At 46.1% G+C, this 22987-nt stretch overlaps 1 protein-coding gene across 1 annotated transcript in view; it reads left to right on the top strand.

Annotated features, from left to right (window-relative positions):
- Nucleotides 1–3577: 3577 nt before the first annotated feature.
- Nucleotides 3578–22987, top strand: part of LOC144827829 (alanine aminotransferase 2-like) — a 98696-nt gene continuing 79286 nt past the window's right edge. The window contains exons 1-2 of the mRNA XM_078685995.1: nucleotides 3578–3599; nucleotides 3879–4012. Of these exons, the coding sequence (XP_078542121.1) occupies nucleotides 3578–3599; nucleotides 3879–4012 (156 nt within the window). The remainder of the gene's footprint in view (nucleotides 3600–3878; nucleotides 4013–22987) is intronic.

Genomic DNA, 22987 nt, shown 5'->3' with positions numbered 1-22987 from the left:
TTCACTTGTGATATGGTTAGACCCTACCACATGGGTACTAACTGTGTTAGGGCTCCCATTGGTTTGTCGGGAAATTTTACCAGTGACACCCCCATCCCTATTTCTGGATGTAATACGAGGAGGGTCCTGAATCAAAGATAAGCTGGGACTGCCCTGATGACCCCCCCTTATTCCCATATTTAGCAGTGCCAACTTGCCGTGCCTGTTTATCCAGAACTTGCTGACCTTTATACTCTTTAATAAATTGATCAATATGATTACATTTTTTTAGGAGGCCTGCAACACATGAATTAAGAGTGTCTACAATGTCCTTGGCTATACCCACTAGAGCTGGTTCCAGACAAGATTTAAACATCTCTTCCACCAGTTCGCCCAGTTTTCGGGTAATATTACTGTCACTTGCCTGTGAGACCACTGCAGGTTTTGGTCGCTTAGAGCATTTCCTAATGCTTCTTCATCTCCCCAGCTTCTGTTGTGCAGTGGGTTCAGGAGGTTCCCCCTCCTCCCCATGGGCCTCCGCTGTTATTTCTGTTATACCACTACTGGGCTTAGCCAGACACTTTAAATTTGTTATAATCACCTCCGGTTCTAATGGCACAATAGACGCAGGAACCAGGCTAATGTCAGTATCTTCACATGCAGTCACAACGGTGTCCAAACACAGTTCCTTTTCAGCGTTTGCAATTTCTTTACTTAAAACTCCCACAGCTGACGTCAAGTATGAGATTATCGATTCTGATTGTCTGGGCACTTTTGCCTATTTGCCCTCCTGCACCCCGTTACTCGGTTGTTTGCGCTTACCCATTGCAGAGATTAAAGGGGTGGCCCGGCCCAGCCTCTTCCGGCCCCTGACGGCCACAGACGGCCTGCCCTTTGCCTGGGCCTAGCCCGGCACCTGCCCACGCGCGTCCCGCGTGGCGGGAAGAGCTAGCTGTTTAAATCCCCACCGGTGGAAGGGGGAGGGGTAGGCAGTCCGGTCATGGCCCCCGCTGACACCTGGGAGCTGTAGGAGCTGTGAACACCCGTGCGCTGGCTCTCCACCAAACAAACAACCCACCGGCGTAGCGTCTCCTGCGAAGCGGGAGGCACAAGCAGTTTTTGAAGCCCCCGGTGGAAGGGGGAGGGGCAAGCAGTCCGGTCGTGGCCCACGCTGACACCTGGGAGCTGTAGGCGCCGTGAACACCCGTGCGCTGGCTCTCCACCAAACAAACAACCCACTGGCGATGCGTCTTTTGGAGACGTATAAAAGGTATTTTTGCAAGGGTCATAGGTCACTGAAGAGTTGGGCTGAAACTGAACAAAATGTGAGCATCTAGCTGTGCGCTGCTGGTATCCACACAAGCGGAGCAGAGAAGTTTTCTTTCCCCACAGTTTTTTTTCTCCTTAAATGTTATTCCCACATGAATATGGGAAAGTAGAAGTTGTCTCTCAGGTAATTCTAGAAGGTCAGGACGACACCCCCTTGTGTAAACTAGAAAGACCAAGGATCTCTGAGAACAAAGAAGAAGCATGGGCTCTCCTTCAGGGGTGAAGGCAGTACGGTGACTAGTCATGGCCGGCATGGCTCTCGGGCGATTGGGGCTGATGTTGGGGTCACGGGGGGGTCGCAATTGTGGAGGGGAGAGAGAAAAAATGGCCTACCTTGCCACCACCGGGTCCCTCGTCGCAGCTACTGCTTTTCTGCTTCTGACACAGGAACAGGAAGCAGGCAGCCAGGCTGCCTCCCCTAAACCAATCACAACAATGCAAAGCAGCGTTGTGTTTGTTCTGAGCATTGTGACACGGCGCTCAGCCAGGGGATGCAGGGGTGGGTTCTCCATGAAGGCTGAAATTCAACCTGCGCGGGGTAGGGGAAAGTGCGCATTATTGCTCTGGCGGACCGAGAAAGCTGACCAAACAGTCATTGCGCACTTAGGAGTGGGCAAACCACTCCTCTAGTGCCCTGCTCCGAGAGCAGCCCCGCCCACCAGCAAAGCAGCCCAAAACACATAAAATAATAATAACTGAAAGTAATTATCATTTTATGAGTCTGCTTCTCACACTGCTTGAAAGCAATGGGCGATGCTCCTCTGCGAAGCAACCACTGATGGTTGGGCAAGTTTGCTCTTGGGCTGTCAGGGCAACGACCCCTCAGGTACAGCATGTCTCAGGTGTGCAGGGCACCAGCCTTGCAGATCAGAAGTGCAAAGCGGGTAGTTGTGTTTTTCACTGCCGCTTGTAGTTCACAAACCTCATTGATGGTTCTGATAACTATGGCAGGTGGGCAACCTCTCTCTTGCCAGTGATGTTGAAAAACCAGTGAATCACTAGGCTTTGTTATCAGCAGCAGTGACAACCCCTGATGTGAACTCCTTTTTGCAGGGTTGTCCAAGGTAGCTTCACGAGAGTCAAATCCCGACGACATCTGCAAGACACCCAGGGTAGCAACTGGCAATGTGAACGTTTCCCATTCCAGTGATTATATGATCATTTACTTATATTCTGAACATCTGGCATGGATGCGGCCCTCAATGGCCAGCCAGTAAGTTGGACACCAATATCTTAGAGTGTCTAGGAACGTGTGAGAAGATGGAGGTGAAAATTTGGCCACGCAGCGCTAATACTTCCAGAGCCCAAGTATGTGACTTATCTACACACATCTTTCCTGAGGCACACTCTCTTGTGTCCGTTGCGACCCCCCTATTTTCTTTCAGGTAATTGTATATAGTGTGTTGAGTCCTGAGTGCTCTTCACTGTGGTTGTACCTAATGTTTCTTCAGCACTGAGTGATGCTGTGCTGGGTTCTGCTGTTTGTCACTGTGATGATCATATGTGTGGTTGCCTTCCACTCTTCCAGGTGACTGCCCTCTGTCTCTACCCTGAGCTGCTGAATGACAACAAATTCCCAGAAGATGCCAAGCAGAAGGCCAGGCGGATCCTGGAAGCGTGTGAGGGGCACAGTATTGGTAAGAAGAGGATTGCCTCACTTGAATTATGTGACAAATGCTTCATCGTAGCAAGTAGGTAGCATGTGTGTATATATGTTGTGTTTGCATAGTGCTCAGTGGGTCAAAGGCAAAGGTACAGTCGGTGAGTGATGGGAGGTGGACCTGGGCTGTGACTGTGGACTGCTGGTACAGTGTGATTTGCTGTTCTTTACAGAGGTGTGTCCTCAGCTCTTTTACAACTGGAGAACTGGAGCAGGGAGGGGGCAGTCCTGGCAGACACGGGGGATGTTGTTCAACATCCTGGTGTACAGAAGTAGCGGGCACCCACATTGTGTCCAAAAATGGGATCTAAGCTGTCGTCCAAAACAAATTAACCATTAGATGTGTTCTTCTTTTATGTACATCTGTTCAGTATTCATGGATGAAATTTAGGGGTCGCCATGGATGTGACCCCTGACTTGCCCCTTGCGTCAACTGGCATCACCTTCGCGACCCCTGGCCTCAGAGGTGCCGCAATCAGTGCCTAGAACAGTAGCTGCTTTGTGCCCTACCCTACCTGTTTATTGTCATTTTTTTCATTACACTAATAGTGAACAATTTTAGAATATTCACTATCAGTGTAAATAAAATGGAGTACAATTTGCTGAAACATGCCCTTTCGTGGGAACTCAGGTAAGTAAAAAAGAAAAATGTTTATACATGTAGTATGTTGTTCGCGTGCTTCAGGGTGAAAGTGGGTATATGTGAGTCAGAGTGTCTGTCTGTCCGAATGTGGGTGTATTTGTAAGCATGCATGTGTGAGTGAAACTCAAGGTCAAAGGGCGTGTGATGGCACTTCTGCTACCCCTGCCATTTTGGTGCATTGATCTCCATTGCTCAGTTTGTCATTTGGAGCATCAGGCCCATGGGGCATGGGGGTACAATAATACATTAACCTCTATCTCTTCATAGGTGCGTACACTGAGGCCAAAGGCATTGAGCTCATACGGAATGACGTGGCAAAGTACATCGAGAGGCGAGATGGTGGCATCCCCTCCAACCCAGACGACATCTACCTCTCCACTGGAGCCACCGACTCCATTGTGGTACGTCTTCCCACCCCATCCCCCTCCCAGAACTCTTTGTATACCCCTTGGACCTTAGCTCAGATTGTTAATCATGGAAGTTTTCAAAGGGCACTACAATTACACTAGGTTTGTGAGCCACTTACAGGTAGATGTCTACTTCCCCTCAGCCCTAGAATCCTTAAGCCCTTGGGTGACTGTCTTCATGAGAATTGAATCCTGCCTCACAGTCATTATCAAGAAAACACAAAAACAAAATTATGAAGAAACTGAAAGAGCTCATAGCAAAACAGAATTTCCTCTTCTTGGACACCATGTTTGCAGCTTTGCTGACATAATCCATTCATCGTCTTCCCATGCTGCTTCACTATTAATTCCAATCCCACATTTCATCCAATCTGTGCGCTCGTTTTGTTGTTTTGTATCGTAGATGTAAACTGAGGATGATCCGCCACCATACCTCCATAACTATCTGAATGGCCCCAACCTTCCTATAATTCAAAGCACAGCTGTAGACCCCTCTCTCAAAGAACATTCCACCTTGGCAGCTTCAAGAGACACTCTTAGCTTCTTGTCCAGCTTGCAGTAGCCAGCTCCTTGCAAATCTATGAATGATCCTCATCATAATACTGGACACCAGCCTCCTCCAGTGCTGCGTTGCACGTGGGTATGTCTGAGTTTTAGAAAAACCTGTGCCCATACGTCCAGAGAAGGTGACCTCAACTGGATTGTACATGATTTAAACCTGAATCGCATCTTAATGCTCCACCACCCCCTCGAGCCACAGGCTTCTTAATTTTTCGACCATCGCATTCTTTTTAGACTTGAAGAAGATTGACTCGGACAATAAATTAAAAGGGAAACTCTCAAATATGAGATGTAAAGAAAGGAAGAGCGTGAACTGCTGGAGTGCACCCTATGAGATCATTCCCAACTGGAAGGCAGAGAGTTTCTCAGCTTCTACACCCCCACCCGCAGCCTCTGCTCAGCCAACCTCGCCATGGTCCCACGCATCTGGAAAACAACCTCCGGTGGCAGATCCTTCTCCCACCTCACCGCCAAGACCTGGAACACCCTCCCCACCAATCTTCGACAGACCCAAGACCTGCCGGCCTTCAAAAGAGTTCTCAAGACCTGGCTCTTCCATCAGTAGCAACTTACCCCCCCCCCCCCCAGCACCTTGAGACCCTCACAGGTATGTAGTGCGCTCTACAAATTCCTTGATTGATTGAGGTGATGGATGAAAACTTTTATAGAATGAAGGAAGAGCAGCATGAACTGGTACAAAGACATCTCTGACATTGGATGGAGAGGCAACCAATGTCAATAGGGCAGTAATGAAGAACAGTTTCAAAATGCCAGCACATGCATTGGATCACAGAAAACAAAAAAAAATTTCGGTAAACAGTTTTCTAGGAATTCCTATCATATATATGTGCTTCCAAACAGCCGATATTTCATGTATCAATTCAATACATACTGGTGATTCTTTCATTACCTTTCAAGCATGCAATGAAAGATAGGAAACAACCTGCTCTGTGTACTATGGATTTAAACTCCCTTTATACTTTGATTCCCAACAGTGGAGACCAAAGCAGAGGCATGGTCGACTTCACAACTTGGTTTCATGAGGAGAACTATGATTCTTGTGTATGGAGCCATCCTTGGGTCTAGAAAGTGAGCATCATTTTCACTGCATTGCTTAGTTGTGCTTTGAGGAACCACAGCAGAAAAAAAGAAAAGAAAATTCCCTTTAGTACCATTTTTTGAAGTCCTCAATGGCTGACGAACACAGCCTAAAAACAGCCCCAAGTATGGTACATTGAAATACTGGTTTACACAAGACTCCCACTCCAGCGAGCGGCATCTGCACAGCGACCTCAATAATGTCTAAACACCCCGGACCTCCAGTATTCCAGTGACTTGTTGACATAGATGCAGACGGGCGCGACGTGCTTGGAGTGTCAACTGATTCACTGCCCTTGAGAGTTAATACCCATTGATTTATGCCCAGATGCCTACGCGCAGCCTTGTAATGAGGTGGTGTTGAGGTCATTGATGACTTGATCACCAAACCTTGAACTTTACTCCTGGTTCCCTCATGCATTGAGTCCTTTGATACCCCATGTTCCCCGTCCTGATGAAGACCCGTAGCAGAGAATCCCATGAACCCCTTTTGCGCCATGGACGAAACGTCGACGAACCCCCGAATAGGTCTACACCCTATCACGATCCCCCATACCCAATTCACATATGTGGCTACACTGTGACAACAAAAGTTATGTGAACCCTTTTCTTCCCCTGTGGAATCCATTTCTTTTCTTCTATTATCTTCACTAGAGCACAATTCTCTCACACCTTTTTCTTTTCCTGCCAAAGACAACCGCCAAGTACATGTATAAATGCATATCGTGCGCTTGAATCCCCTTCATCATATTTTTTTAATTGAAAGGAATTGTTTTGCATTTTTACTATACCCAAATAAATGGAAATACAATTTGTCGAATTGAAGTGGCCGATAGCCTTTTTCATGTGTACCTGTTTTTGCATATTGGTTATACGCATTTATCTATACAAAATGAAAGGTTTCGATAGATAAGAAAGTGTCTTGTATATAGTAAGTGCATCACAGGCATCAATAGGGCAAGCTTCACTCACACATACAGCACAGACGTCTGCAGTGCAAGTTTCTTGTATATAGTAAGTACATCACAGGCATCAATAGGGCAAGCTTCACTCACACATACAACACAGACGTATGCAGTGCAAGCTTCTCTCACATATAACTTTATCAAAGGCAATAATAGCAAGATTTAGTCAGACTTGAGGTACACGTATAAATGTTTAGCCATGCAACAGTTGATGTTGTTGCACCAAGGATATTATGCTGCATAGCTAAATACTTATAAGGTCCCAAAGGCGAGACCTATTAGCTATGCCAATGCTTCTTTTTTCTGTGTGTTCAAATAAATACTGGTGAAATTCAACAGAAACCTCACCATACCTGAGTGAAAGCAGCGAGAGGGATGAAGTGATTTGCCCAGAATCACACAATTGCAGTCACACGTGAAGCTGAGATCAAAAGCCAGGATCCCAAGGTGTGGGAAGACCACGTGCCACCCATTGGTAAATTCTCAAAGTGCCTCCGTCTCACCAGCACTCACATTTCGGGGTACTCTGTGGGTGCCGTGGATTGGTGGACACCCCTGAATAATGAAAGGAGACCCCACTTACAGGGTGGGAGGAAGAGCAGAAGGGTCCCTAGGAGTGCCTTCATCCTGGGGCTCGCTCCCGCCCCCCGATAGCACCGACCCCAGGAGTCCCTCAGAGGCGCAGTCCTCGAGGCACCTTTGCTGCCATGGTGAGCTTGACTAGGCCGGCCCTTGCACCTCACCGTCTTCTCCCCTCGGATGTTCGTGAGGACGGTCAAAAATGCAGCTGCGCCGAACCAGTTGGTCAGGAGGCGGCACGAGGCCAATCCCAAAACTGTACCCCTCCTAGTGAAACGTGAGGCTGCTAGGACGTGAAAGGAGGTAGCGCCTGGAGTGGGAGTCAGTGCACCTTGAGCGAGTTACCTACCAAAGCTAGTGGAGTGTGACGTCATGGGCAGCACATGAGGACCGTGCTTCAAGGGCCACACAGGACCCGGTTGCTAAACCAATAGTAATCCCTTTTAGGCACTATTCTGAGCAGACCCATTGTTAACAACCCCAAAGAAGAGACATCCAGCTACAGTGACCTGGTCAGGGAGAAAGGCCAAACCTGTAAGAGAAAGGAAGGTAGCTCAGGCAGAGGGTTGCTGTACACAGACATGCCCAGTGGTTCACCCAGACTATGGAACAAGAGAGTTCCAAAGTAGGCGGCTGTGTTGACTAAATTGTGTGGTAAAAGGGCAAATTAGGCAGCCTAATGCGACAAGTTTTGTGTGCCATTGCTTCGCCATATCATCACAGCCGACAAACATTCTACTGGATTAATACGCGTTTAACACCTAAATGCAGAATTCAGCGACTGAAAAGGGGTCCAGTTAATCTTTGCAAAAACCTGGCACAAAGTAATGCTTGGGTATGCTGCTGGAATGTGCATCCCCTTGCAGCACAACTGACAAAGGGTGTCCCTTACCAGGCTCAGGCCCCTCCCACATTCCCTATTAGGGCAATAGGTGTGTAGGAGATTGAAGCTTTACTCAGCCGACAGCTTGTCATTAACAAACTATAGGGGCTGTCCAACAACCCTGAACCAGGGACAGACGATTATTGCACCTAACAAAAGGTTCAGGTAGAGAAGTCAAATAGATAATCTAACTTCATGCATACAGTCAAAACAAGAAAGCGAAAAGGGAAAAAAAGAAGCCTATATATTCAAAAACAATTTCAAAAACAGTTATCATGTATTACATATATTAAAAGTTCAAAAGGAACGATTGCGCTCAAGACAGAAATGTTGGTGAACAAAGAACAAACAACTCACAGACCAAACATGTGGCTAACAAACACACATTACATATGTAAGAGAACAACAGAAACAAAATAGTGTGTCCTTCAAAAATTATGGCCACAAAAAGCGTCAATGGCGTTTCAACCGCTGGGTTACTATGCGGTCATCATCAGGACTTGAGGCTGCTTGAGCGTTACATTGCTGTACAACAAGGATATTAAAAATAGTGAGTGGTCACATTAGAGGAGTAGGCTTCTTCAAAGGAAAAGACTGGAGAAAAGAACACCCAGTGGCAAGACGTAGAAAGAGTTGGGAAAAGGGAAATAGAGCTACCACCACACCTGTCGTGATTCCATCAACCAGCAAAACACTGTGTAAAAATCACCTTTCTAAAAGAGGACTGGCCAATCTCTAAATTTGATGGCTGTCGCAATAATTCAGCCTCTGTATTAAGGACAAAAATGACAGTCAATCATACTACGCCAATTGCATGAGGCGGGAATACAATGACAATGGAGGGGAAATACCACTGAAGAAATAAAATGAACTTACTAAGGAAGGCCAATTTTATGAAAGCGACACGGAATGTTCGAAATTTGGTACACTCAATGCAGTCCTGTCCAGTATCACGCATTAGGTGTGACGCTCACGCATTTCAGTGCGGTGTTCCGCAACGCCGCACTGAAATGAATTGTCACGCATTTGCCACCAGTCGTGCCAACCTGCGCCACCAGCGGCCCCTCACCGGCTCTCTGTGCTTCAGTTCTCTCGAGTTCAAGCACCATCTGCGCTCAGCTTTGAGAGCGCTACATTGTAACAACTCACTCTGCCCCAGCTGCCTGCTGTGTTGCCTGGCAACAATGCGCAATATCCGGCCGTGGCGCCAGCGTGGCGCGGCCGTTTACACAGAGTGCTGTCAGTCATGGAACACCATGGGGGCCGGAATTAATTGAGAGCTGTGAATCTTCATGGTAGGCTTCAGGCCCTGGGCATTCCCAGACATAGGGGGAAACCCTAGATCAGACGAGGAGCTTGATCGGGTGTAATTATAATTGCATTTAGAAAGTGCTTTCTACACCTGAAGAGGAGATGATACGGTTTGCTCCGCGGCCGGGCAGTATCCGGATGGCAGGTAGGGTGCCGTCACGTCCAGAGTCTCTCTCTCATGGCCGCCCGCTGCGCAAGAGGCATGACAATCACATCGCGGCCGGCGGCCGGCGGCGCAAAACACAGGCTCACAGTGAGGTTGGCCAGGGAGCGGCGCCGGGGTCCCGGGACGAGTGGCCAGTCAGCAGTCCGAGAACAGGTAGGCTGCAGAGAGTGCACCGTCCATGGGTAGCAGTGCAGTCACTGACCGCTGCAGTCTCTGAACATTAAGTAAGTGATTTTGTCGGTGACACATTATACGGTCAAGTATTTAGCACGTGCATGTATGCTAAATTATAGTAAAATAAAAGTGTGGCACAACTAATGTGGAAGTATGTTTGTAATAGACGGTGATGATGCCAGAGCAGCGCGCAATCTCATCCGGCAGCAGGCGTGCGTTATGGAAACCTTGTATTCCGAAGTCGTTAGAGAAAGGCTTATCGACACTCTGTGCAGCAATGGAAATTGTGTCTGTGAGTGTGCTTTGCTGAAAAACGGAATGCTGTCTTCCTCCTGGTTTGTAAATCATGACGGCTTAATTGGCGACGTAGCCGTGCTGGCAAAGGTCGGTGTGAACTCTCCTTCACTAGGACTTCCTGAGTCCAGGAGAGGCTGAGCAGGTGTTTAGGGCAGGCCTGCCTGCCTCTCACATTACCCGAACAGTGCCACTATAACCAGTTCTGCATAGAGATCTCCTCAAAACCAGCGTTGTGACTGGGGACAGACTAACTTGGCCACTGTACAGCAGCAGACACAAGGTATTATTAAATTAAGTCTACCACTGTGGAAAGCATTTGAATGTTACATTGCATATTCCCAAAACTACGATCCGTTTGCAAGGCACTAGGCTAATGCCCTTAGATTTCTGGTGATTAGCAGCAGGTTTAAGATTTTCTTAGAGTTTCTTGTTGCTTAAATGGGTGTCATTCTGATATTTATATGTTTCCCTCGTCTTTACTGCTGGATTTTGCTCGTGTAAAAGTGTCATTCATAGGGGCTGAAATGTCACTCATAATTACACTGATTTTATGAAAATGTCACACACAGCAATCTGAAACGTTGGTAGCTATGTCAATGGATGGCATTCAAAATACACCCACGAGTACGCCCAGTCAATCGGCTGCAAAAGAGAGGGAGAAACTAAATAGGTAATCATTCTCCCGCCAAGATTCGGGAAAGCGATTTAATCAAAAAATTAATTGTACAAATTACTGATATACAATAGCCGACCATACCCCACAGGGGAGTAGGTCAGGTTCCAGCGAGAATAAAGCGAAAAAGCAGAGTCATGTGCCGTCGAAGCATTAACTCACTAATCACCGCGGTGGCCACTGAGCTACAAACCACATATCGGGAGTTATTTCAGTTGTCAACCCAGTGTGTAATAATGAATAGGGTTACGGTAATAGACCATTCAGAAGACTATGATGGAATCATATCAGCCCAAGTAACAAAGGGAATGCCCGGAGTCAATGGACACAGTCCGCACTGTGGAAAAGTAAATTTTGCCATGTTCTGTGTCCCTACGCTTCATCCATCATATGTTATGTGTGCATGACCAATATGCATATGTTATTCCCCATGTCCGATTAATGACGCAATTCCAGTTGTGTCCACCTCTAGTATGTTAGTTTCCAGTCCTCGTGAATACTACGAATATCAGGCCTATGTAAAGTTATGTTGCCACGTTTCCCAGTGTGCACGTTATTCCATTATAAAGTCCCCGTTTTCAGGCCTCAACAGGGCCCGGACCACAGATTCAGCTCCTGTCTCCTGAAAGCCTCGCTGAGGAGCGATACAGCCCCCACCTGTATCCTCGACCCTTCACTTACTTCCTGCCTCGCAGTGCCCGGTGCAGCTTGGCTCTGCCTCTGAGTCTGCCAAGAGTATGTTATGATTCCAGCTATCAGTTCAGTCCTCCTCTTCTGCATTCCTAAGCTACTGAACTGCATCAATAGTTTCCGTCATTGTCTAGCCTATTCGGCTCCACGTTAGAGAAATACTGTATTAATGGTCATTTAATATTCTTCATTACGCACTACATGTAGAATAATGCATGGTCCAGTCTTAGAATCAAGTTAGCTTTTCCCCTCATGACTTCTAGTTTATATCAACATGTTCCCTAAACATTAGATACCAGATAAGGTTTAGGTGCATGTCGCTCCGACCCTTCAGACTCTAGTCTCTGCTCCTAGCACAGAGTTCGTAGCCCCCAGCTTCTCCTAGTAACACGTCATTGCCAGTTTTCGCGCACCATTAGGTTAGAGGTCCCGGCTCCTTAGGTAGCCCCCTCCAAAGTTTCCGCCCATTCATGACATATTCTGTTACGTTTGCATCACATGTCTATGTATACTCCCAGTTACACCTCTTTTTACTGTTATCTTTCGCGACTGCTACGCGTCATGCCTTTCTGCTCCACCCACTGCTACGCCTACTGCAATGTAATGCTATGTGTTTGCGCTATGTATATAAGTTGATGTCTTGTTATTAAAAGTTAGCGCGCTCATCCCAGACCTAGCCCCAGCAGCTGCTGGGTCATCCTATGCAGGTTGTCCTGATCCTGTCCTTATGCTGTAATAAACCTGCAGAAACTCCTACTACCTCGAATCTTGACTCTTATTTTATTGAGCTATCTGTTATTCATTCATTCATCCAAAAATAGATCCGGTATTATTTATTTATATACCACATAATGGCGCCCGAATAGGGACTTGCCCTTTCCCCACGCGTCGGTGAAGCCACGCCGACCCCCTGACCCTCTGCAGCCGTGACGGAACCATACCGGCCACGTGCAGATATTTCTGCTTCAAGTATCCCTCAGGCCCACGGAGGAGACGGAGGAGGCGGTCCAGCATCCGAACGAGACGGTGGAGGAACGCGGCGAGTCCCGACCAGAGCCCAAGCCGAGAGTCCAAGGTCCGAGGTATCCGGAGGCCCACCCGTAATTGAAGTCCGAAGTTCGTCGTCGTAGCAGTCCAGTCCCGTCCGAGGCTTTCCGTTCCGTGCTGCCCGGTGAGTACCATTGCTGGGGTAGTATCTAGACAGGACCAATCTAAATTGACTCCTGGTCCGTGGGTTGGTGGTGCCCAGACTCACAAACGAAGTGTTCACCTAGGTGGATACGGGTCTTGATGCGTCCCTTTGTGGGACCGGTATGTTCCGTACTGTTACAGCAGTGCATCCAGTAACTCTAGTCTGTTCCGTTCTCGAGAAAATCTGTTCTGTTTCTATTTTCAGTATTTTCAGGTAATATTCTGTTCGAACTGTTATGTTATGATACTGTTTAATGTAATTCCAATGTCGTGGTATGCCTGAATTGTTTTCCCAATTGTTATTGTTCTTCGTGTATTGTATTGTGTTCCGATTCAAGTTTACAATGCCGCTCTTTTCAAGATTACGTCAGTTAAAAACTAGAAAGGGTCTGTTAGAGGAAGCGGTTCCTGTCCCGCCTAGGGACAGTCCAGGTCATTTTATGTATCAGAAACATGGCATAAGCGCCATAATGTATCTAGATTTATGGGTAGAGTATACCAAACAGTTAGAAGAAAAGTATAGATGGCCCGTATCGGGTACATGGGATGCCGAATGTATCATGCGAGTAGAAGAAGCATTATGGAAAAAGAAAGCCAGACAGTCACAGAAAGATGCCATCGAGTTATGGCGTAAAGAAGCGCACAGAAGAACGGAAAAGGAAGTCAGAAAGTCAGAGTTAAGTAGAGAATCCCAGGAACGAGCCCAAGAAAGAGAATTAATCGAGATAGGTGAACAAGTCAAAGCCGAACAGTCAGACAGACAGAGGCATGCCCTCATTAAGGGTATGTATCCTCTCCTTGCCGAAGGTGTGCCAAAAGCGACCCCAGAGGCATCCAGTAATTTCCCGCCACCATTAGTTCCGACCAAGCTACGTCACAAACCGACCGCAGCTGATATTTTTATTTCGTCCTATTTGGACGACACAGTCCCCGAATATGCAAATCCTGTTCGCGCTCCGCCAGTCCCTGCAAATCAGGTACTTCCCGCTCCTCCAGACACCGGGGTGCCCTTAACAGCTCCCCCGGTCCAGTCTGCCATACAAGTCCAGCCCACGTTACAATTACCGACTCTGCCAGGACGAAGAATGTCAGTCGACGATTCCAGTTTAGGGGCCGCGGGAGGAGGTCTCCCTCAAACCCCGCCGCCACACAAGCGTTTATCAGCACTCGAATTACATGCTCAAGCATCACAGCGTACTCCTAAAAGTAATAAGTCTGTCACAGAAATCAGACAAGCCCTTGGCGAATGTGTCTATGACGCAGTCCCAGGCGAGTATAATATGGTTTTATATTCCGTACGTGTAAGGAGAGTGACCGAGTATCTAGTCACCTTACCGAATATGAAAGAAGATCTAGACAGAATATATCGTTTCATCCGTACAGGGGATGATCCAGAAAGTATTGGCGAGATTATGTCTCAAAGGAAAGCCGAGATTCAGCTCATGATATTAAAGTTCCTGATCAATTGTCTAATAAGAGAACAAGATTATCCGTCTAAAGATCCCGCCGAAATGAGAATCCTGACAAGGTGGAGTGATAATATAGCCGAGGGTAAGCACAAGACCGTCGGTGCCATGGAGAGTATGTACAAGAAAATTCGTAAAGAAATAATAAGGTTACACGAACAGCGTAAAGCAGCACAAGTAAGCGAGAAAGAAAGTATCTCTGATCCTGAAGAGGAAGAGAACGAGAATCCCGCCAGAATAGCGTATGTAGGAAAATCCAGATTTCCAGATCGCCATTTACGCCTAGAACCCAAGTCTATTTTTCATCATTCAGCGCCAGAACAAGGTTCCCTAGAACAAGTATTTCAAGCTACCGATCACATTCTGAAATCACGAGTCGGGTACAGTGAATTAAGTACTATGCATGAACAAGAACTAGCCCGATCAGCAGTCCGATGGATTACTGATTCTACCACTTTTCCAGACGAAATAGTGGCACAAATGTTTCTGAAATTGCCCCCAGCCGAGCAACGACTGGTGGGTATGTATATGATTCAGCACCTCATTACTTTGTATGAGGGTCAACATTCTGATCCAGGTCCGTTGCATGACATCCTGAACGAGTTACTCCAGTATAGATGGAGAGGTCTAGGTACCGATTTAATTAGTGTCATTCTAGAACAGCGCCACAAGTATAGAACGTTCCTGAACCCGCATTTTGTTCATGTCTCACCCCCAGAAAGTAAATCGTTTTACATAGACAGACAGAATCCGTTACGAGAAGTCCACCCAGTCCAAGGGGCGGGTGGCGTAATGCAACGAGTGTTTGTATACACTCCGATTTCAAAGATGGAACTCCTTGAAATGAAGAAATTACTTCCCTGTCATGACAAAGATCCAGCAGGGTTCCATAGAGAATTAAAAGACATGCTCCGTATGGGAGAATACACTTACCCAGACATCATTAAAATGTTAAAAGTCCTGTTACCCGCAGGGGTGTATGAAAAGTTAAAAGAAAAAGAATGGGAGGTGGGAGAGAAAAAGATCGATTGGGCAGCTCTAGAAGCTGAAGACAAGGCACGAGTACCAGGTACCGGTCTTGGAGATAAATGTAAAGAATTACCAGAATTACTGATTCAAGTTTTACCCAGATTATTGACAACGAGAAAAGAAGACTGGGATGCAATCTCAGCCTGTAAACAGAAACAAGATGAAGATATTAGTGATTTTTATTCTAGATTTGAGAAATGTTTCAGTATTAATAGTGGTCTCAAGACAAGTAGTGAGTCATACCCTCATCTTTTCGTTACTAAATTAGTCGAGAATTCAAGTCCACAAATTAAAAATCGAGTTTTGAAAGTCGAAAGCACCTGGCAAGCAAATACTCCGTCCCAGATGCTCCAGATGCTCCAGTACCACCAGAATAGAATCAGAGAAGAGCAAGAACACGAAAGAAAACGTATGAAAGACACGAAAATGAAAGTGCTAGTTGCACAAACAGTTCCTCAAGACAGTCAGAAGAGGGGTCCGAATCAAGCCAGTCATCCTGCAGCTCCCGTTAAAGGGAACTGCAATTATTGTAAACAGCCAGGTCATTTTATAAACGAGTGTGCAGTTCTGAAACATAACATAGCTACTGGTAAGACTAAAGAAAGACCACGTCCGCCTAGACAAGAACAAGTTTCACAGATTCCTCAGCCACAGAATGCACAACAGACAGTTACAGCACCGCAGCCTATTGCTGCAACACAGCATGTCACATCACAGATGTATCAGTATGCGCAGTCTGAGTATCCAGAGTACCAGTCATATTCATGAAACAGCCTAGAGAGGGAGGTAGGCTTGCCTCTCATCGAGATACCTGTAGATCAAGAAGGTCCCTATGTTCACAGTCAAGTATTAGGGAAAGATAGAAAGTTTTTGATCGATACAGGGGCAAGTAGGACCACAATTAGTCATGCCGAAGTTCCAGGGGCTCCGCTCTCAGGCTCAAGAAATGTTTCCCTTGGATTTTCAGGAAAACCCATTATAAATGAGATCTCTAAGCCAGTTACTCTAGAAGTAGGTCCATTGTCCCGCACTACTGATCTGTTACTTACTAAGTCATGTCCAGAAAATCTATTAGGCATTAAGACACTGAAAGAATTAGGTGCAGTTATTTGCTGTTCCCCAGAGGGAATACGTCTGCTCCTACGTGACTTTAAGGGTCACTATGTATTACGAGATTTTGATTCAAGATTGTCTAAAGTACCGCAGCACTTATGGGCGCAAGGTCCAACTGATGTAGGTTACATGCAAATCACACCCCATCGTGTGACTCTCAAACCAGGTGTAGTGTTACCCCGAATCAGACAGTACAGATTGCCACCTGAGGCCGTAGCATCCTTATCCAAAATTATTGACGAGCTCATGGCTCAAGGAGTAGTTGTAGAAACTGACTCCAATGTATGTAATTCTCCGATCATTCCAGTCATGAAACGTACTGATCCGAATGCACCCCCAGTATATCGATTAGTGATTGATTTACGAGAGCTTAATAAATGTATTATTCCGCAGTACCCAGTTGTCCCAGACATCTCTTCCCTGTTAACAGCCATTGATTCCGAAGCCATGTTTTTCACTGTCATAGACCTCAAGAATGCATTTTTTAGTGTTCCAATTCATCCAGACAGCCAGTTTCTTTTCGGATTTTGTTTAAACGGAAGGAGCTATATGTTCACACGCGCTCCTCAAGGTTTCACAGAAAGTCCTAGTATTTACAGTCAAGCACTCAAGAGACAACTAGACAACATTCACATGCCAACTGACACTGCCCTGCTCCAGTATGTCGATGATCTACTGATCACAGCCCGTTCTGAACATGACTGCGAGCGAGCATCCCTTACAGTCCTGTATTTTCTAGCCGAGATGGGGCACAAGGTGTCACCTTCGAAGCTTCAATTCTGTGTCCAGCAAGTGGTATACTTAGGACACTTGCTGTCCAAGAGGGGTAGGCAGTTGACACCCGACCGTATCCAGTTAATAGCGAGTCTTCCCCAGCCCAGAACCCAGAAGGAGGTACGTGCCTTTATCGGCCTTACTTCTTATTGTAGACAATGGATTCCCCAGTATGCATTTCTAGCCAAGCCACTGATACAGTTAACGACACAGGAGGCAGCCGTATCGACTGTCCTCCCTTGGACATCTGACCATACACTTAGTTTCAACGAGTTAAAGAAAGCCCTATGTCAAGCTCCAGTTCTAGCTACACCGAACTACAGTAAGCCTTTTACACTTTTCGTTACAGAACGCGAAGGTACAGCATTATCTGTTCTCACACAAGATCAAGCAGGACAATACAAGCCCTGTGCTTATTTTTCGAGCACATTAGATCCAGTCGCCCAGGCGTTGCCTGCGTGCCTCAAGTCAGTTGCAGCCACAGCACTAGCTATCAGACAAAGTGATTCCATAGTTTTAGGACACTCCCTGACAGTACAAGTCCCACATTCAGTAGAAGTTCTTTTAAACCGAACACAAACACAGCACTTGACAATTGCACGTTTAACAGGTTATGAATTGACACTGTTCCAGCCACACATAGAAATCAGACGCTGCAACGTTCTGAATCCTGCTACACTGTTACCATCAGTTGGTTCAAATCCAGACCCACATGATTGTGTGGAAGTAATTAACATTACGACAAAGCCAAGACAAGACCTGACAGACATTCCGTTACCAGATCCCGACCTGACACTTTATGTGGATGGTTCATGTATGAGAACTAGTACAGGAGAACTAGTCGCCGCATATGCAGTGACTACTGACACTGAAGTTATTGAAACACACCGTATTGATACCCTGTCAGCTCAAGCAGCAGAGCTAGTCGCTCTGACACAAGCCTGTATACATGCCAAGAACCTGAAAGTTAATGTTTACACAGATTCACGTTATGCATTCGGAGTTGTACACGACTTCGGAGTGCTCTGGCAGGAGAGAGGTTTCATGACTTCTCATGGAACCAAGATTCAGCATGGTCTCCTTATTCAAGCTCTGTTAGATGCCATACATTTACCGACATCCATTGCTATCATGAAATGCAAAGCACATACGAAAGTTACAGACATTATTTCCCAAGGTAATGATCTAGCAGATCGCACAGCCAAGCTTACAGCACAGACTCCAGACATTCCAGTTAATCAGACACATACTCCAGATCTGACTACCTGCATGACAGTTAAGGACCCTACACAAGATGTCATAGATATCCAGTTACATGCTACTCCCTCTGAAATCAAGAAATGGTCTGAACAAGGAGGGGTCCAGACAGATCAAGGATGGTTAACGAAGGGTAGAGCCACATGGTTTCTCCCCGACTCTATGGTTCAAGTCATTATCAATACCGCACATAGTCCAGCACATTTAGGAGAAAAAGCTATGTTAGACAGTATCCAGAACATTTGGTTCAACAAGCATTTACGAGCTGCAGCCAAGCAGAAAGTCCGTACCTGTATGATATGTTGTCAGTTTAATCCAGGTAAAAGTGTCCCGGTGGAACAAGGTGGTTTCCAGCCCCCTGACCACCCTTTTGAGGTCCTCCAGATGGATTATATTCAGATGGAGCGATGTCGAGGTTTCAAGTATGTCCTTGTAGTTGTATGCGCTTTATCCAGGTGGACAGAAGCATATCCAGTCCCAGATTACACAGCCGCGACCACTGCTAAGCAGTTGGTTCGTGAATTCTTCCCTAGATATGGACTCCCTAGAGTCGTATATTCTGATAACGGCCAGCCATTCTCATCCGAACTCATGAAACACGTTTCCCTTCTGTTAGGGTACCAGTGGAAGTTCCATTGTGTACGCCATACTGAAGCAGCCGGTCTGGTCGAGAGACATAATCAGACCCTGAAAATCCGTATTGCAAAAATTTGTAAGGAAAAAGGTGTGGACTGGCTAGTAGCTCTGCCAGTCGCTTTGTTTTATATGCGCATGGTCGCACATTCCAGATCAGGTCTGTCCCCGTATGAGGTCGTATTCGGCCGCCCCCCTAACATGTGGGGTACTCCTAGACCCCGAAGTATTACCGATGTTTCATGTAATATGCTGACAGATTACCTAGCTTCCTTGATGTCTGCCCTCAACTCATGTCGTTCACAGGTTGCTGCCGCCTTTCCAGACAATACCGAGGTGGCACCGCACGAGATCGTTCCAGGCTCCTTGGTGATGATCAGAAATTTCGACAGATCAAGTCCGCTGGAACCACGTTGGAAGGAGCCACGTCAGGTCCTCCTCACCACCCGTACAGCCGTCAAGTTAGAAGGCAGAAAAGGATGGATCCACCTGTCTCATGTTAAACTTTTCAAAGGACTGAAATCCGTTTCTAAAAACATTTCCCAAGATTTGAAGGACTGCCAGAATATTGCTCTTAAGGACTGTCCCGCACAAGACATTATTACAACCCCTCCCTTGTTAGAGAAAACTCCGCAACAGGAGTATAAGTTAAAGCTCAGGTCTAGTAAAATAAGTCAGTCAGTTTGATTGTATAAGTCCTCCCCTAGGTGAAACGGTTAGATTGTTTCTGACATGTATAAAATAGACCCCCATAGTGAGAGAGTCAGTCGAAGTTCACTTCAATGTATCGTTTTTCTGAGTTTCATATTATTCATCAGCATAATGATTTCCTGCACCAGCTATGCGTTCTATCTGTATTGTCCAGTTCCTCATGTAAATATGTCTGCTAATGCTACAGTAGAGCACACGTTTAGTGATCTGCCTCCTCACGAATATTCTTACCGCCTCGCTATGCGTAACAACACATTTATCCGTATGTTACATTACTCACACCAGACCAGCAATGCCACTAATTGTTGGGTGTGTGGTCGACTCCCCCCTTTTCAGACACCGAAGGGAGTTCTGCCACTGTTTCCTTATCCATTCTCACACAATGGTTCGTGTGGAGCATGGTCCACGTTAACGTCATCCTCAACAGATATGTCTTTTCTTAACAGTACATGTTTTCCAGACAAGCAAGGTTTCCCCCACAGAACAGGTTTAGATCTAGAAAATGAAGTATATAATTTAGGTAATTATTCGTCGAATTTCATGGTCCTGAATGTTCAGTCTGATACTACTCCAGACTTACCTGCTATCTCAGTACTACCAGTCAAAGGCGAATTATGTGTCCGTAATTATGGTTCTGTACATATAGGTCATAGTGAATGTACTACTGTTGTCAAGTATAGTGACAGTGGGAAATCTGTTTTCAAAGCTTCACGTTATTCTTATTTTATTTGTGGTCAGACCGCATATGTCCGTCTGCCCCTCGATTGGGAGGGAACCTGTTACATTGCTTTCCTACTGCCACCTGTTTTCCTAGCCCCATCTGATTATCACAGAAACACACATCTAGTACACATTAGACATAGAAGGGAGTCCCCAATTGTCGATTATACTGAAACTACTCTAGAACAGTATACAGATTTCAATAAAGGTTTCTTCTTCTTTATAGGACCTGTCCAGAATAGTAAACTGATCCGTAGGTTAACAAGAACCCTTGAAGCTGTAGTAAATGAGACTGCCTCTGCTCTAGGCAACCTAACCGAAGAACAATCTGCTATGAGATTTGTTGTTTTGCAAAATCGTCTCGTCCTTGACGTCATACTGGCCGATAGGGGCGGGGCCTGTAGAGTCATCGGATCTAGTTGCTGCATTTTCATTCCAAATAACGCGCCGTCTGTTTATTCAGCTATAACCAGACTCCATAAAATTGCCCATCTGTTACACCAAGATCCAGGCACCTGGACATGGTCCGGTTGGTTCTGGAATATAATTTCCGCATGGGGATGGAAAGTCCTGTCCTTTCTAGGTATTGCAGTAGCAATCATATTTAGCTGCTGCCTCTGTATACAATGTGGCCCTGCGATTTGCAGCATGTGTGCTACCTCTTGTATTCCTAGTCCCAAGCCCCGTTCTAAATCCCGTTCCAAGACAATTCGAGACGAGCAAATGGTACTGTATGAAATGATAGATGGTATCATGAAAATTGATGTTTCCTGATGGAAACGTAGTGACAAGGAGGGAATGTGGAAAAGTAAATTTTGCCATGTTCTGTGTCCCTACGCTTCATCCATCATATGTTATGTGTGCATGACCAATATGCATATGTTATTCCCCATGTCCGATTAATGACGCAATTCCAGTTGTGTCCACCTCTAGTATGTTAGTTTCCAGTCCTCGTGAATACTACGAATATCAGGCCTATGTAAAGTTATGTTGCCACGTTTCCCAGTGTGCACGTTATTCCATTATAAAGTCCCCGTTTTCAGGCCTCAACAGGGCCCGGACCACAGATTCAGCTCCTGTCTCCTGAAAGCCTCGCTGAGGAGCGATACAGCCCCCACCTGTATCCTCGACCCTTCACTTACTTCCTGCCTCGCAGTGCCCGGTGCAGCTTGGCTCTGCCTCTGAGTCTGCCAAGAGTATGTTATGATTCCAGCTATCAGTTCAGTCCTCCTCTTCTGCATTCCTAAGCTACTGAACTGCATCAATAGTTTCCGTCATTGTCTAGCCTATTCGGCTCCACGTTAGAGAAATACTGTATTAATGGTCATTTAATATTCTTCATCACGCACTACATGTAGAATAATGCATGGTCCAGTCTTAGAATCAAGTTAGCTTTTCCCCTCATGACTTCTAGTTTATATCAACATGTTCCCTAAACATTAGATACCAGATAAGGTTTAGGTGCATGTCGCTCCGACCCTTCAGACTCTAGTCTCTGCTCCTAGCACAGAGTTCGTAGCCCCCAGCTTCTCCTAGTAACACGTCATTGCCAGTTTTCGCGCACCATTAGGTTAGAGGTCCCGGCTCCTTAGGTAGCCCCCTCCAAAGTTTCCGCCCATTCATGACATATTCTGTTACGTTTGCATCACATGTCTATGTATACTCCCAGTTACACCTCTTTTTACTGTTATCTTTCGCGACTGCTACGCGTCATGCCTTTCTGCTCCACCCACTGCTACGCCTACTGCAATGTAATGCTATGTGTTTGCGCTATGTATATAAGTTGATGTCTTGTTATTAAAAGTTAGCGCGCTCATCCCAGACCTAGCCCCAGCAGCTGCTGGGTCATCCTATGCAGGTTGTCCTGATCCTGTCCTTATGCTGTAATAAACCTGCAGAAACTCCTACTACCTCGAATCTTGACTCTTATTTTATTGAGCTATCTGTTATTCATTCATTCATCCAAAAATAGATCCGGTATTATTTATTTATATACCACATGCAACAACTTTTGATCCGTGTAGCACGGGCGGTTCGGTCGGAAAAGCGATTGTCATGGAGCACTTCCCCTTATCAAAAGAGGATTGTGCACAATTCAAAAGACCAGTAAAAGAAAACTTACCGGAGTCGAGGTACAGCAGTCAGCTGGGGACCGGAGGTTGCCTCGACGAGGTGCTAACCGCCAAGTCGGAAAGTGAAACGAGAAATAGAGAAAGCACAGCAGCAACGTGCCTAGCGTGCATGAGCGCTATGTTGAAAAGGGAAAATTACACACATCCGTAACGGCAATCTCGCAAAGCGATGCCAAATCCTAAGCTATCTACAATGAGAATGGAACGCCAATCAATCACAGCTAGAGTATATGTGTGCGAGAGTATGAAGAAGCAAAGAACTATACCGATAACAGGGTCACAAATATAATTACCGCCATTGAGTTGTGAACCACAGCAAGGATATATTGGACACCTAAACTAAGGGTTCAATAGTCAGTGGGGACAAATACCTATGCCAGTATCAAAGTCAAACAGTTCCCAATCGATAAAGGGAAATGTCAGAAAAAGATAAGTGCAGTGATAAAAGTGTTTTCCTTTGAACAGGTCTAGGTACAGAGGATCACTACAAGTAAATTGATACTTGCATAGCTGATGATGATGATGAAAAAGCTTTATTCGAGTTAT

This window comes from Lissotriton helveticus, chromosome 4_1 (assembly GCF_964261635.1).
Source record: "Lissotriton helveticus chromosome 4_1, aLisHel1.1, whole genome shotgun sequence".
Taxonomy (NCBI): Eukaryota; Metazoa; Chordata; class Amphibia; order Caudata; family Salamandridae; genus Lissotriton; species Lissotriton helveticus.
The sequence above is the reverse complement of the archived record's forward strand: the minus strand, read 5'-3'. Positions and strand labels throughout refer to the sequence as shown.